This window comes from Oxyura jamaicensis, chromosome 1, assembly GCF_011077185.1.
Source record: "Oxyura jamaicensis isolate SHBP4307 breed ruddy duck chromosome 1, BPBGC_Ojam_1.0, whole genome shotgun sequence".
NCBI classification, from domain to species: domain Eukaryota; kingdom Metazoa; phylum Chordata; class Aves; order Anseriformes; family Anatidae; genus Oxyura; species Oxyura jamaicensis.
In genome coordinates, this window is record NC_048893.1 from 109,397,288 (window position 1) to 109,412,699 (window position 15,412).

At 49.5% G+C, this 15,412-nt stretch overlaps 1 protein-coding gene across 3 annotated transcripts; it reads right to left on the reverse strand.

The window, feature by feature from the left end:
- Positions 1–1,077: 1,077 nt before the first annotated feature.
- KCNE1 (potassium voltage-gated channel subfamily E regulatory subunit 1) lies at positions 1,078–15,400 on the reverse strand. Of its 3 annotated transcripts, none has more exons than XM_035315718.1 (2): positions 15,321–15,400; positions 1,078–2,012 (listed from the first exon to the last, which is right to left on the reverse strand). In XM_035315718.1, the coding sequence occupies exon 2, from the start codon at positions 1,949–1,951 to the stop codon at positions 1,571–1,573; it is 381 nt and encodes a 126-aa protein (XP_035171609.1). In that variant the 5' UTR covers positions 1,952–2,012; positions 15,321–15,400; the 3' UTR covers positions 1,078–1,570. The 3 variants fall into 3 exon arrangements, with proteins under 3 accessions (XP_035171609.1, XP_035171608.1, XP_035171607.1); XM_035315717.1 differs by lacking the exon at positions 15,321–15,400 and adding an exon at positions 7,990–8,266; XM_035315716.1 differs by lacking the exon at positions 15,321–15,400 and adding an exon at positions 7,767–8,266.
- Between the last annotated feature and the right edge of the window lie 12 nt (positions 15,401–15,412).

Consider the following 15,412-nt stretch of genomic DNA (forward strand, 5'->3'; position numbering starts at 1 on the left):
TCAGCTCAATGGTAGGCACCACATAAATATATTTTTAAAAATACTCTTTGTTTTTAATTGTTCTAAGTTCAAGTATTCTGGGAACACAAACATTGCTGGAATACTACTTTAATGAAAGTGCAGTGCTAAAGAAGTACCTATGCATGGAAAGGGAATATGCTCTGACTTGCATCCCTTGCCTGTCCAAATACTTGGGTAGTGATTTGTCCCTGCTCTGCCCTCGCCTTTCCTTTGAAGTGGTTCCTCTGCATGACTTTCTTTCCAGCCTTTCCCAATTCTTCTCACTCTCCAGTAGCTAAAAATGGGATGTATATCTATAGAGCAGAAACAAAAGTCCCCTCCTGCCCAGACCGTTGCTTCTTTGATCCCAAACAAGAAAACAGGCTTCAAGCTGGCTGGGTTGCTATTTTGAGCAATGCAATGTCCAGGGGAGATGTATTTCTGCCTGTTAGCAGAGACAGCTGATACCTGCTGCCACAGCAGTTGAGTTCGTCTGCTGCCTTCCCCTTGCAGCTCTGTGGTCACAGCCCATGGAAGGAGGGCATGCAGAGGCCACAGACAGGAAAACCTCCTTGGCATGGACCTCACGTCAGATATGCAAGAAATAAACAGCTGTGCTGAGTGGGGCCTGATCTGGGGAGCTAAATAAACGTCTCACAGGTTTCAAGATAAGCAGTCACATAAGCTGCACTGGAGATTAAATAGCAGAGATTTTGGGAAACTACTCTTCACAGAGTGGAAATTCACTTTCCAACCAAGTGCTAGTACCTAGGTCTTGTGCAATAATTAAATGTGGTCGAGACATTTGTGCCTGTATGTTACTGGGTCCTTGTACAAGGGTGGATATTGCTGCTAAGACCAACCTCAATCCACAAACAGGAGAAACACAAGTAGTCTGCAAGGCTACTCTGGGGGACCTGGTGGGAAGTAGGGACAGTCACGAAAAAATTCCCTCTGAAGTCTGCATTATTCCACAGAAATAGTTTTCAGAAAAAAAAGAGAAGAAAAGAAAAAAAGAAAAAAAAAATCATTTTCTAAAGTTTTGTCTCAAAGATGCGAAAGATTCTAAGAGACGTGTCATCCACAACACTGTGCAATGTATATAATGATTATTCTACAGTGGACTAAAATACAAAGGTAATATTTCTGCTACTTCTTCCTGGAAGACAATAGTCGCACTTGAAAATAATTGCCTAAGCCATACTTGGCTGTTAAACCCTCTAGTTTGTGCTTCATCTACATTGGTTTTACTTACACTGACTACTGCAAGCATTCATGCTGGCAACACCAACATTTACATTTTTCACTAGGTGAAGCTGATGAGCCCACGATACTCCCATTGGCTGTATCCCTCCCTCCTTGACCTTACAGTGGCTCTAAGAAGGTGGTCGGGCACTTTTGCAGCAGTAGGTCCATCACAAACCCATCAGCTTCACCATGAGTTCACAGTTGTTCAACCTGACCTAGGCCAGCACCTGTGGCTCTGCAGATGGGACGGCAGCTAGCCTGGTTCATAGCAGGTATTACTTGGGTTGTCCCCATGAATAGTTCAGTCCGTTCTCCCATTTTGCTAGGAAGACTTCACCTCAGGAATCTGCGCGCTCGGTTGCTCCACGGCCAGCTGGTTTTCAAAGACACAGCAGAGCTTGTAATTTTCTATGAGCTTGGCTTGAAAATATTCCTGGTCCTTCTTGTGCCAAATGTCTGTTGCGATGTACATGTTGTAGGGGTCACGGGAGTCCTCCAGCCTCCTGGCGCGGATGTTGGTCACCATGACTCCCACTGTGAAGAAGCCGAAGAGGCCGACCATCATCAGCACATAGATGATTTCAAGGCTGCTGCTGGCACTGCCAACCTGAGACGGGGCAGAGCTATTTGTCTGCTCCAGTTGGTCTTGAAGCAGCTTGGAGAAGAGGGAGCTCAGGGCTGTGTTGTTAGACAGCACCAACATCTTTTTTTTTTTTTTTTTTCTTCTGTCCTTTGCGCTTCTTTCCTTCTTAGTTGTAGCTTTTCTAGAAAAGAAGACAACCAGGGACATGTCATCAGACAAGATAAAGTTTCTTCTGTGTCCCTTACTGGCTCCCCCTGAAGGAATCTGTCTGAGGGCACACACAGAGGCAGGAAGGCTGTGAGGGGCTGCGAGGTCCAGTTCACCTACTCCTGCCAAGCAAGGCCAGCGAGGACAAGTCCATCCCCTGCAAATATTTGTCTTAGAAGCCCTCCACAGTGTGATGTCCTCAGTCTCCACAGACTGCTGCAGTGCTTCACCCCAGCAGCTGGCCACTCACCCAGGCCCCCAGCCCAGGCCTACCCACTTACAGCCCATGACTTCTTCCCTGAGGCATACACGTACAACGAGCGTCTCCACACCGCAGCAACTGCTTCTGGCTTTGAAGATTGTTATCATGGCTTCCTTCAGCCCTCTCTCCTCTACCTGTAGCTTAAGGATTGAATCTGGAAACAAAACCTCTGTACCTGATCTGCAGTGGAAATAACTCAGTACCCACAGCGAGCACTTCATGTCTACCCCCGCTGAGGAGCCTTGCCTTTCTTCTGCAGCCCTCATAATCATATACACCATGCAAGGACCAAGCAAACAAACACCTGACAGAAATATATCCCAAGCTTATTTAATGCAACTCCCCATTTGCCAAAGGAAAGTGGTTCACAGGGAGTTATGTAGCAACTGCCTGCCCGGCAGTGGCTGTTGCTGACTGGAAAGGAAAAGCATCTCCCTCCATCCTCTCTCTCACGGGCAGACGGGCCTCCCCCATGTAGTTCATTGCTTTCTCCTCCAAACCAAATTGCTGTGCAGTATCTGTGTTAATGGCAAGTTAGGAGGACCTCCACTGGCATTGCTGCAGATCAGGAATGTGCCAGGAGATGGCTGCACCAAGTAGCACCTGGACACTCAAAGCCTCCTAGCCATGGCACTCATGGTCCTTTTCCCCTTTCAATGCCAGCTGTGAATCTTTTAACAAGAGCAACCCTATCAGCACCGCAGTCCCAAAGCCTCAGCAGCCAGGTAACATGACTGACAATCTCACTACAATGCTTAATTTAAATATCCCTAGAAAAATTAAGACAACAGTTTCTTTCTGCTTTCGCCCTTAGCATGTCTGAATAAGGTACTGTTATTCAAGGTGACTTCTGTGACAGCAATCTTGTAATAACGTAAGATGGCTGTCAGTGCTTTCTACAGTTTTAAATCTGTGAGAGCAGGACACAGCATGCTAGCAAAAGATTCTCCAGCATGCTTACCTTTTTTTTTTTTTTTTTTTAAGAAGTACTATATTATATTCATTTATAATACATCAAGATCAAAATGAACCCTCAGGCAGAAAGCCACCAAAAGACCCAGGCAGCAATTACACCCAACATTAATGATGCAAAGATGTTGTGCAGGACCTCTGTGCAAGAGGGAGTTTCGCTGTGCACACAGCCTCCAGCTGCCGGTAATGACACGGCAGTGGATATGATGTGTCTGGAGGCTTCTCTGAATTGTCTGCACCTCGCAATAGCATAAATTGAAGAAGATACGGAGTTAGAGGAAGCAGGAAAGGGACACTAGTTCTGTGACCTCCTGTCATTCACATGGAAGGTAGCAATTTACTGTGTTCTGTGTCGCTGTGACCAAACGAAGTATGCCATCAATTCAGACATGAATATGACCAAACAATTGTATAAATTAACTGCTAATGCAACCGCCTACGCTGATTTTAGCTCCAGATTTGTCTGAAACATTTTACTAGACCTCTGAGCTGTGCAGTCATGGATTTGCAGCTGGGTCTCATTGAAATTCAGACACCCAGACCAGGATGTTCTGTGGTGAAAGCTCTGCTCTTCTCAGTATGCAGTCCTGGGGGATACGAGTGGCATCAGCCCACACCAGCTGAAGTCAGACTCCTTCCCTTGGTGAGTGGGTGACCGCAGGGAGCCCAGGTGAGGCTCCTGTGGGCTCAGATTCATTCACACCACTCCTAGCAGTTCCTGCCATGAGGTGCCTCGCCAGCAGGAAAAATGAGCACACAGGGGAATATGCCTTGGTATTTCAGTTTTAAATAGAGCTGAGCCTGGGGGTGGCTAAGGGAGACAAAAACCCCCATACAAAACAATATTCTGATCCAACTCATTTCTTCAGTTGCATGAGTCAAAGCTACAGGAAATAACATCTTGGCAGCTTGATCTCAATAGTTAAAATCTATTCACATTTCACAGCTGTTTTCAGATCCTTTAAAAGGGAAAGGAAGAGAAAAAGAAGCTTAAACCTTTATCTGAGATTACTCCTCCTATCTGTGTAGAACGTGTCAACACTGTAAAATGGAAAACTGCTAACAACTCGTTGCAATAACTTTGCCTGTTGCCGGACCGGCCCCATCTCCATAACCACATCGGACAGTGATAACAGGAGAGGTGAAGCAGGGGAAGAGGCACACTCTGGTTCCCAAGGAGGAAGGCTTCTCCTGAAATTTCAGCAAGCCTGAAGGCCTCATCCGTTACTGCACGAACCTTGTTCAACTCCACTGAAATCCATTCTGGGACTGGTTTAGAGCTGACTACAGCTCTAAAGGACTGCAGGACTGAGAAGAGCTGTCTGTGTCACTGGTCTGTCCCATAACAGATGATCACATCTCACTGTCCCCCAAAATCTCTGTTCTCCACTCTCCCCAGGAGCATATTGATGAGCTACAAATCACCATCACTGCCACAGTCCCCTTGTGGGGTTCCTTTGAGGTTCTCCGAATAAAACTGTGAAAATTATGCCTACCCCAAGATCTGTCAGAGCTGGTTTGCACCCCTGTAATTCACCTGGGTTGGTGGTCCCCATCCAACATCACCCAACGGGAGGCTTCAGTGTATGGCAGGGGGTTCACCTCTCCTATCTGCCGGGGGGAGACAAGCACCGAGCAGTGGCAGTTCACTATCTGGTGTTAAAGATTGCCTGGAGCAAACATGTTACCAGTTCAGCAACTTTTTCACTGGGCAGCAATTCAGAGGGAATTCCCTAAGGTTCACAGCAGCCTGAGCCACATCCTGCTCCCAGGTGCCTTGCTGCTTTTCCATCCATTACACTAGATGCGGGTCATATATTTACCTCCAAAGCAAAAGTGGAGGTCTCAGTGCAAGTTTCTGTCCAAGTCCCAAGTTTCTCAGCAGTGCAGATGGTGGGAGATGGAGAGAGACCTCCTCCGAGTGACATCTCCATGGAGAGGGTGGGTTTAGGACATCAGCCGAGATGCCAAAGGCAGGTTTCTGGATTTGAGAAGTGACCAAAAGCAGGGGTCTAGGAGACAGGTCTACACCATAAATGTCCCTGGTTAGATGAGGATGACCTGCAGTTTCTACAATCAGTGGAAGAAGGAAAAGTATCTTAAAGTAGCTTAATAGCCCCTTCCAAAGCATTTTAAAATATTGCTTATAAATGAACAGGTTCTCAGCAGGTGTACAACCATGCATGCAATCCAATTTCAGTGAAAATTAAAGGATCCTAGGACAGTGTTTGCTTTCTCTGTCTGCTGGCTGGTATGACTTGGCATACCTTTAGCCTGGCTGTTGTTCTATGCAAAGGTTTCCCTGGGGATTTACTTGCACAGAGGTGGGCTGTTACTTGCGGCCATGAGGCTTCACCAGTAGGGGGAAAATAATAATAATAATAATAAAAAAATCCATCACCCCCTTCCCTCATACACCCCAAAACCCCCAGGTGTAGAGAAGATCAAGTCCCACTCTGCTTATGCCCAAGCACACCAGAGCCTGTTCACGCTGGTCAGCACCTCCCACCCTTCCTACAGGAGTACCTGGTGCTTGCCCAAATACCTTTGGCTTGGGCACGAGCTGTGGGGCACAGGTGAGAGAAGAGAACAGAGACCTCTAGACGTCTTACACTAAGGCCTTCTGGCTTACAAGGCTGCTTGTGGTGGAGGCCTGAGCCGGCTGAGCCCCAGGAAGACCCAGCTACCCCTGGAGCCATGAAGCAGGATGTGCTGTGCAGCCAGAGGATGGAGGTGTGTGGGTAAGTGTGGGAAGGCCCCACTCACGTCACATCCCCCTGCCAGCTCAGAGGCTGTCCCCGGGCACAACCGAGGCCACATCTCTCCAGTATGACGATGCTCCGACAGGCTGACTCCCACATCTTGATCTCTTGAACACCCAAGTGCTCGCAGCCGAGCAGCTGCAGCTGTGGCAGTCACATCCCCGCTGCTGAGGAGGTGGCACAGTGACGGGGGTGCCACTGCAGAGCTGCAGACTGACACTTGAGTTCAAGCAGAGCAATTAGCAGCTGCCGAGCATCTGGCACTTATTACCTCTTCTGTCTATGTTGTAAACATCAGAACTGACTTGTGTCTGGCGGGCTCCCAACAAAGGCAGAAGAGAGCGGGTCTGCGTGCTGAAAGGCAGGCTGCAGCCTGCTGCCCCAGCCCGGCTGCCTCTACACGTGGACGGGGTGCTCCCAGCCCGGCTGGAGCCCGGAGGTGCCAGCTGCATCCCCCTCCGCTTCGCCCGGGGCTGGCTCCCAGCAGCTGAGCTTCGGTGGGCCCCAGCAGACCGCTAGGGCTTAAAAAGTAAAGAGGCGATTTTCTGTCATGTTGTGTACCTCGGTGACGTGACTCAGCCCAGTGGGGATTTTGTCCTCCAACACTATGTGGGCAAGCTGATTTGCCTTGGCTAGCGGTCCTTCTGTTCCCCGCCGAGGTTAAAATGTGATATTCCTTGCGCAGACAGAGGTGGATGTTAAATGGCAGATGCTCTTCTCCCATTACTGTTTTCTCAGCTCTCATAAATCAAAAGACCTCTATTTTAATTTGTACCAAGCAGATGTCTCCAGCAATCTCTCTCCCCTTGCTGCCAAGAACATCACTAACCAAGGGACTCCAGAGGCACATCTACCTTTAGAAAATATACTGCAGACGCAGCTTGTCAGGAGCTGATATCGCACAGAAAAAACTGAGCTACACTAGCAGCAAAAGTTAGCACAGCATGTTGCCCACCTCCCAGCACTGTAAAGCAATTATAAAGCTTCTCCAACATTATAAAGCAATGGATCTACTGACCTCCCCGGCTCATTTCCCTGCCTGTTCATTACAGGGATGGGTAGGTCAGACAACTAACTTTCTGGAGGCCAGAGCATTGCACAAGGGAGACCCGTTTCCTCCCTCCAGCTCCTGGAAATTGGTGCAAGCACGCAGCATCCAAGACACTGCGAGCCTATCTGAGATGGTACAACAGAGCAGGCAGGGTTGCAAGGATGGATTTTCAAATATCCACAAGATGCACACACCTCCAGCAACCCCCAACTTTCTCTAAAACCTCTGTAGCCTCTCCAGACCATCCTACCTGCCATCCATCACTACCTGCCTGAGCACCACTTCAAAATGCACCGTAATGCACTTCTAAATACACTTCAAAAAGCAGCACTAAAATGCAACACTCACGTGGTGGGTGCAATCATTTCTTTCCCAAAGCACCGGGGAGAAGACCAGACCCCTTACACAGACTGTGTACGTACCCACTGTTCTGAGGTGGAAAACCCAGCATCCGCCCCAAACAACAAGCGGTGAAGTTTATCCTCCCAGATGCGGCTGCCCTGGGCTCACACCCAGCCCAGCAGAGCAGGCAAACACTGGCACGACTGGAACAGCAAACAAAAACCAGCGGGCAAAACCCCTGCTGCCTCTTCTCCTCCATCAGCTCAGCCCTGCGGCGTGCCTCTTGGAGCCTTTCTGCTTTCCACCACCCCGTGCCCTCGTCCCCAGCCCGGTACAGACCTGACAGCTCAGCTCAGCTGGGTGCAGGGCTCCAGCCCTTGTGGGAAGGAGAAGGGGGAAGGTGTGAGCCCTGGGAAGCCCCTGGGTTGGTGCCTCCGGGGTGTCAGCGGGCAGAGGCTGGCTCCTGGCTCCTGCAGGGACAGCAGCCTGGCCGTCACTGTCCCCGTCGTCCCCGGGATCAGTGCAAAAGGTAAGAGGTGAACAGGAAAACACCCAGGCTCACCAGGCTGGGGGAGGGCAGGAGCCCGTGGCGTGGGTGCTGGGAGCCGGCCTCCTGCTGCAGGGTGCGGGCACCGACCCGGCCAAGGGTGCTGGGCTGGGAGGTGCTGGGGGGCTCCTGCGGGGGGCACCCAGCCCTGGTGGGTGCTGCTGAGGGGAGCAGGGGAGGCAGCACAAGGGGAAGCATTCCCAGGGCTGCACCTCCAGCCCAGCATGAACAGCTTGCTCCGAGGGGCTGACCCCCACCCCTCACCCAAAAAGAGCTGCTTTCCATTAGGGAAGAGCCAAAGGGAGGTTCGCTAATGCATGCTTGGAAGCTCTAAAGTGGATTTGTTAGCTTTGTAAGGGAGCTGAATTTAAACACACGCGGAGGGTGCTGTGGTGTGGATAGCACAGACCCAGCTTCCCAAGGCTGTGTATCTGCCTTCGGGAGCTTCATTCTGTGTTTTTAGGGACATGGGGGATACAGCCTGTGCCTTCACTGCCTGGGGTATTGCTGTGTCCCACTGAGGGGGCAGGCTGTTAAAAGGAGATGCTCTAAGGGTGGGCGGTGGCTCATTAGGGAAGCAGTGCGCTGCTTGATAAACAAATTGGTCACACAGAAGAAACAAATTGGTCCACAGAAGGACTGAAGGTAGGGTTAGGGCTCTGTGTCTGCAGCTGGTGAGGACAGGGCCCTGCCTGTGCCCCTCTCGGCTGCTGGTTGGTGTGAGGGCACTGAAACACGCACCCCAAACCAGAGAGGGTCCAGCAGGAGATGGGGCAGGAAGAAGAGAGCACGCATCATTGGTGACAGCAGGGAGCAGGCAGGCGGGCCCTGCTTCCTCTTCGTGGGGGAAATTTGGGAGAAAATTAGATCACGGCACTTCCTCTTCCCATAGCTGAATGTGTTGGGAAAGAGAATGTCTCGGCGTGGGCTGGAAGCCGTGACCTTCCTTTTGGGAGAGGGAGCTGCCGCGATGCAGGGGAGGCATTTTGAGCCAGGGCTTAGCAACAGCAGCCCAATTCCTTGTTAGTTCCCTTGCTGGCATGAAGGACAAGAGGCCATCAAGAGCTCCTGGTCTGTGCTGGGGCAGCATTTGCCAAACCCATGCTAAAACATGCGAACACGTTCTCACTGGGAAAGGGACCTCATGGGTGTGTGGGGCTGAGCGAGCCTACACAAGGGCTGTCCTTGGGAGATCTCAAGGTCAGTGTGGGATCTCACTTCCTCCATCAAACCATGGCGCCGCTACAGCTGAGAGGAGGGCTATGTCTTAGTTTCACAAGACCAACTCCATTAGTTCATTATTTTTTAAAGTCACATCCACATAACTTCTATTTGTCTTTGGTTGGACCTGAGAGGGAGATTACTTTTTTTAACGTAACAAAGGCAATTTATAAAGGCTAGGCTCAAAGCCACAAAGCCACTCCAGAAGTTCCTTTGCCCTCCTGGATCTATCAATGGCCATAGGTTTCATTGTCTTCACCTTAATGATGACATGTGGAGTGACTGGATCTGTCAGAAAGTGAACGCAGGTCAGCTCTGGAAGGAGATAAGGGACATTTCACAAGCACAGGAGGTTGCAGATCTCCTGGATCCATCCGTCCAGGGGTGGTAGGGAAATTTTATAAATTGGTCTCAGTGTTGTTTTGAAGAAAGAAAGGCGTGGGGAGTAAGAAAGTAGGTGTGGGGAGTAGAGAAAATAGTTTATTCTTTCAAGGACTCTTTGCTCTGTCTTAGAAAGGTTGCTGCTGTGGCTCTCTCACACTAAGAGATAAGGTCTAACTTACTGCTGTCCAGGAGATCATTATCTTTGGCACTTTCCCATACGTACCTCGTTAATCCCTCAAAACCAGGGGAAATCACTGGAGAGCTGTGCAAACTCATGTTCAGAGCGTTTCTGGGTTGCCTGTCAAGGCCCTGAGCAGAAATGAAAGGGCGCAGAAAAGTAACTCAGAAGGTGCCTTTGGTCTCCTCCGGTCCTGCAGTGACCTGAGCCGGGCTCAGCTCACCTCTGCTTCCTCACGGCTGGCCGAGAGGAGGGGAGGACAACCGGGGCTCCACTCCATCCCCCGTCCCTGGAAGACCTTCCCACCAAGTGGCTGTATTTTGTCTTGGCTGGCCCCCCGTGGGAAAACCTCATCAACGCAGAGCCGCAGCTGGCTGCAGCAGCAGGAGCAGTGCCGCCGCTCGGATCCGCAGTCAGCGCCAAGCGGTGCAGCTGCAGCGGAGCGTGGCTTTACACCAGCTGCAGAAGTAGGCTTGCCATTTGCAGCCTGCCAACAAAACGCAATTTAGACCATAAAACCCCACCATGTTATATTAAAAATGTGCTGACACCTGCAGCGTTTGGAAAAAGACACTGGATGGAGAAACTTCCAACCCCCACAACAAGGTTAAATTCAATTCCCTTGCACTGAAGAGTAATTCCTGGATGCCAGTAGAGGCACAGAGGCTGGAGCATTACATTTTTATGGTGATGATTGAGATGAGTCATCCCCAGTCAGCAAGCAATCATTGCTTTAATGACCAGACAGGGAAAATTTGGTTTAGTGGTGACCGATGCCGCAGTTTGCTCTTCCAGCCATGCACCAAGTGTTGTGGGAAGGCTGCATCGTCAGCTACAAATTCACGTACGCTCCAAATTATGGCTCCCAAGAGCAGGCTGTGGCCATCAGCTCCAGCAGGACCTGCGTGGCAGTTCCTACCCCTTTCCAATGACAGCATTTTGGGCAATTTGCACCTTGTCTCTGCTCGGTGCTGGGCAAACAGCTGGTTGCTTGTCCACAGCCACTGGCAGCGCTGGCATCCAGCAGCAGGACACATTGCTTACCAAATAGTCCATTCCTTTTCTTTTTAAACAAACTGTGAATAATTTTTACTCAAATAGGTTGAGTCTGGTACTTAAAAACCAGAGGATTTTTTTTTTCTTTACCCACCAGGCTCCCCTACAAATGCTCGGTCCTGTGAAAAGATGTTTTAAAAATGCTCTTTGCAAGGGTGGAAATGCCATTTACATAGGGGCTCTCTGTTTCCCTCTACATCCTTCTCCCTTTGCATCTTTGAGACAGAAAACAATAACCCCACGTAGTTCCTCCGTAGAAATTGCTCACTTCTGCCTCCCTCAGAATATTTTGCTCATTAAAATACCAGATTGGGTCTGAGAGCTTCTCAAGGGTTTCCAAGTCAATCTTGGCATATTGACCAAACCCATCCAAAGTTGCAACTTTAAAAAAAAAAAAAAAAGAAAGAAAATTAAAAAAGGTTAGTTGCTGCCTCCCTTCCTCACTTGTGCGGGCTTTCCTCAAGGTGCTCAGGTGCCCCAGCAGGGGCTTGCATCCCCCTGGGACCAGCCCGCAGCACGTTGGTGCCCTGCTGCTGCCAACCTGCAGCCGCCCTGCAGAAAGCGAGTGTGCCTGTCTGACCCCACATGCATGGTACAACGTCATGAGGGTGTAGGAGGCCCTAGATGAGTCTCCCCTTGCCCCTTCCCCCCCAGAAAAAGGGGAAAAAAAAAGCCATTTTCTTCCTTTTGTGCGATGAACCTGAGAAGTCTTGGAGCCGTGCAGGCACACCCCAGGCAGTGGGTGATACGGTTAGCAGCCTCGTGAGGATGCAACCCGACTCTTACCTCTCATTTCTGACATAACCCCTGTAACCTCAGCATCACTGCCAGCAAGCTAAAGGCGAGTGATCAAAACCACGTTTTGAGAAGCACGATCCCTTCCAGCCTGTATTCAAAGTGCCCTGCAAACGCCGGCTGGACTCAAGCTGAGGAGGGAGGGCACTGCTGGCCCACTCTGGTGAGCTCCTCAGATCTCCTCGGGAAGCCACCAGGGCACCTCGGGGTCCCATGCTCACCCAGGTCACAGCTTTGGTTGGGATCACAGCCCTGAAAGCCCTTCTCTCCTCAGCCACTATCAAGGAAGGGCAGGGGGAGAGCAGGAAGGTCCCAGGCACAGCCAGGAGGAGCCGTGCATGCTAGAGGCTCTCCACATCTTCTTCCTCAGGTTGTCTACCTGGAATGAGGTTCTTGTTCGCTGTGAAGGTATAAAGAAAGTGAAGCTACACAAATCTTTCAAAATAAAAGATTAATTCAAGCAAAGTTCAGCTAAATAACACTTCAGGCATTCTGAGGGAGGATTTAAAGATGCTGTCTGAAGTTCTCACTTAAACCAGGTAGAAGTACAAAAGCTATATACTCATAAAAAATAAACCATTAGGAGCAAAGAGTAAAAAGATAAAAGACTGCAGTGGAAAAGCGCCGCAGAGCTCCATACTTTGATGCCAGTGTCATGCTAACACTAATTAGTGAGTGGAAAATACTGTAAACTTTCTCCTCCTTCATAGTGCACAGAAGTCGAAATTCATGTCAGACTTCATTAAGAAATAAAAAAGGCACGTCTCTGAAGAGTGTGCACACATCTGATGCAGGCTTCAGGAAGCAGAAATGAGAGCAGATGACTGGACAGGGGTCATTGCTGCTTATCCCACCTCGTGGCAGGGTCAGGAAAAAAACCTGGAAACCACAATCCTGGCTCAATCAGATGGCAAAAATCAAAGATTACATGCTGGACCCCCCGGTATTCAAAAGTCCACAGTCATTGACGGTAGGATCTCCAAGCAAAGCAGCTCTTGCACAGCCAAATGTCTGTGGGCAGAGGAGGGTTGTTATCTGCAATGATTTGTGCAGAAGGATTTTTGGAAGGGTTTTGGGAAGCCACAACAGAATCCCTGCATTGTTGGAGGCTTATTCATCCTCCTGATGTTTGAAGTATTGAAAACCTGACAAGTTTGCATTGTTCTCCTTTGCTTAAGCAACGATGCTATTGAACCTTTGGCTTTTCCTCCTCTGAATCCAGCCACCTCAGGGAGCGTTTTGTACCCACGCTTTTATCAACAGGTCTCCGCGTACACCAAGAAGCAGGGATGTTTTATGCTCAGAAACCAGTTTTGCTGTCAGCACTGCCAGAAGAAAGCAAGATCAAAGATCCTCTAATAGTACAGAAAGAAATACCTGTTCAAACGCCCCTTCCAATCTCACAAGAATTTGCACTAAATTGGTAGGTTAAGGCCGTGAGAGGAGGCTCCTCCACGTGCATTCTCAAAAATGCACTCATTCAGAAAAGGAGCCAGGTCATGGGGGAAGGGAAACCTTGCATCCTGAGAAGCAAAAAAGCAAAATACCTTTCCAGTCATTTAGACAAAATAATCAAAGCTACGTCCTCACACACGCCACCCACAGCTTCCTGCGCTTGCAAGTAACGTTAGGTCCAGCCCTGCCTGCATTATCGAGGAAGGCTTGCAAAGGCAGAGCTATTCCTGACTTTTTTTTTCTTTTCTTCTTTTAAAGAAGATGTGTGCTTTACAGCAGGTATAGATAAGCTTTTCTGCACACATATCTCTCCGCTAGGGTCGTTTTTTCTTCCTCGAGCAAACAGCAGATGCGGGCAGTGTACACACTGCTGCCCTGCAGGAGCCCTGGGATGCTTTGTGTTTCTGGTTCACTGACCCACGGCTGGCCACACTTTCTCCAGCTATGCCCTGGCAGCCTAGCCGAGGTCTTCACTAGAAGCAGAAAGGCAAAAGAGCAGCGTGAAGGTGGTTGGTGGTTTGCAAGAGAAGTGTCCCCGATGCAATGGGGCTCCCCCCATACCATAATGTGAGAGGGAAGGGGGAGCTTGATGTGGGCATGGTGAGCAAGCAAACTGCCTGCTGCTGAGCACCTCTGCGGTTCAAGGAGGAAAGCTTTCAATATTTGCAGCCTAAACCAGACAAAGCAAGCAGGAACCACAACACCCAGTTTTCTTTGATTGGATGGATCCCACCTAGCCCTGAATATCAGGTAGCTGCTTGGGCTATGCAACAACTTGTTTGTAGCTTTATAATCCAAAGAGTAAATCATTCTTTGGTTAGTACATGAGCATACGTGGGATATCTTTCTTCTGTGATCACAACCAAGTAGAAGGAAATAAAAGTCCTGGGACTTCAGAACAGAAAGTACAGAAAAAGGCAGCATGAGAGTGGTGTTGCTCCACCTGGAGCGCTTTCCGCCAGGTTCCTCTTCACTTTGCCACACATTTCACAGGAGAAAAAGCAAAAGGGTGTGGGCTGACTCAGAAGACATGAACATCTGACAGGGCACACAGCATCTGAAATGCCTTGAAGCAAAGGTACAGGCTGTGAATCATTTCTTCCAGGAAACACTGACCAGCTCCTACATAAAAACAGCCATAACTGGCCATTTTTTTTAACCCAGTATTTTGCCTTGCAGTGCCAGAGCAGGCATTTAGGGAAAATTGGTAAGAAACTGGTGTCAAGCTATGCATCCCTCGGTATAGCCCCTCAGCTGCAGCGTGCGCTCCTTGCACAGAACCACATGCTGTTTGATGATTCCCTGTGTCCTGCTGAACTTAGAGACAATAGCAACCCGCACAAACTAAGAACACATTAAAAAAAAAAACTACGCATTTCCCTAACTACAACATCTGTGGGAAAACAAACACAGAGGTAGCATCGACTAGGCATACCTCTGCTGGGACGTTTCATCTCTGAGCTGCGCCCACTGATGCAGTAATGCAGTTCCTCTGGACCACAAGGGCATTGCAAATGATGAGATGGAGACCACAATTTTTTCTAGGATTGCAACACTACTGCAACATGTGTTGGGCCACTTCCATCCCCTACAGCATCTTACACAGTGCCCGTCCCTGCCATTCACAGCGGTGTTAACACAGCTGCTGACATTTTTTTTCTCCGGTCTGGAGGAAAAGCACAGCATTGCAGGATCATCTAGGCTGGAAAAGATCTGCAAGATCACCAAAAGTTCAGCCATCCTACCAGACCATGTCTCTAAGTGCCACGTCTACACATCTTCTAAATACCTCCAGGGATGGGGACGCCAGCACTTCCCAGGGCAGCCCATTACAATGTTTGACTATCTTCTTCGGGAAGAGATTCTTCCCAATATCCAACCTAAACCTCCCCGGCACAGTTTGAGACCCTTTCCTTGTGTCTCATCACGTGTCACCTGAGAAAAAAGAGACCAGCAGCCCCCTTGCTGCAGCTTCCTTTCAGGTAGTTGTAAAGCAGGCTGCAGGAAAGACGGACACATCTTTACAAAAATAATCAACTAATTCTCCTACCTTTCAAATAAAATCATCTCTTGGATATGACCTACCTGGAGTGAGTGTCCCCAGCTGCCCGTGGGTGCAGGTCACAGGTCAGTGATGCGTGGGGGTTAGGAGCAGGCTGTGCTGGTGTGGGATGGAAGGAGCCTACCTGCAAGCATAACTAAGCTTGCCACGGGCCCAAGTTATGCAAATTTACTTGATCAGCACTTATCTCCTTACCTCAGAGCAGGGCCTGCGATACAGGGTGAGGAGGAGAAGAGCGGAATGAAGCTCAACGTGAACTCTACCGCTCTGTTCCTCAAGGCAACTCC

What these genes read in the sequence shown, in the direction of transcription:
- KCNE1 (XM_035315718.1), bottom strand. Translation starts at nt 1,951, where the DNA reads ATGTTGGTGCTGTCTAACAACACAGCCCTGAGCTCCCTCTTCTCCAAG.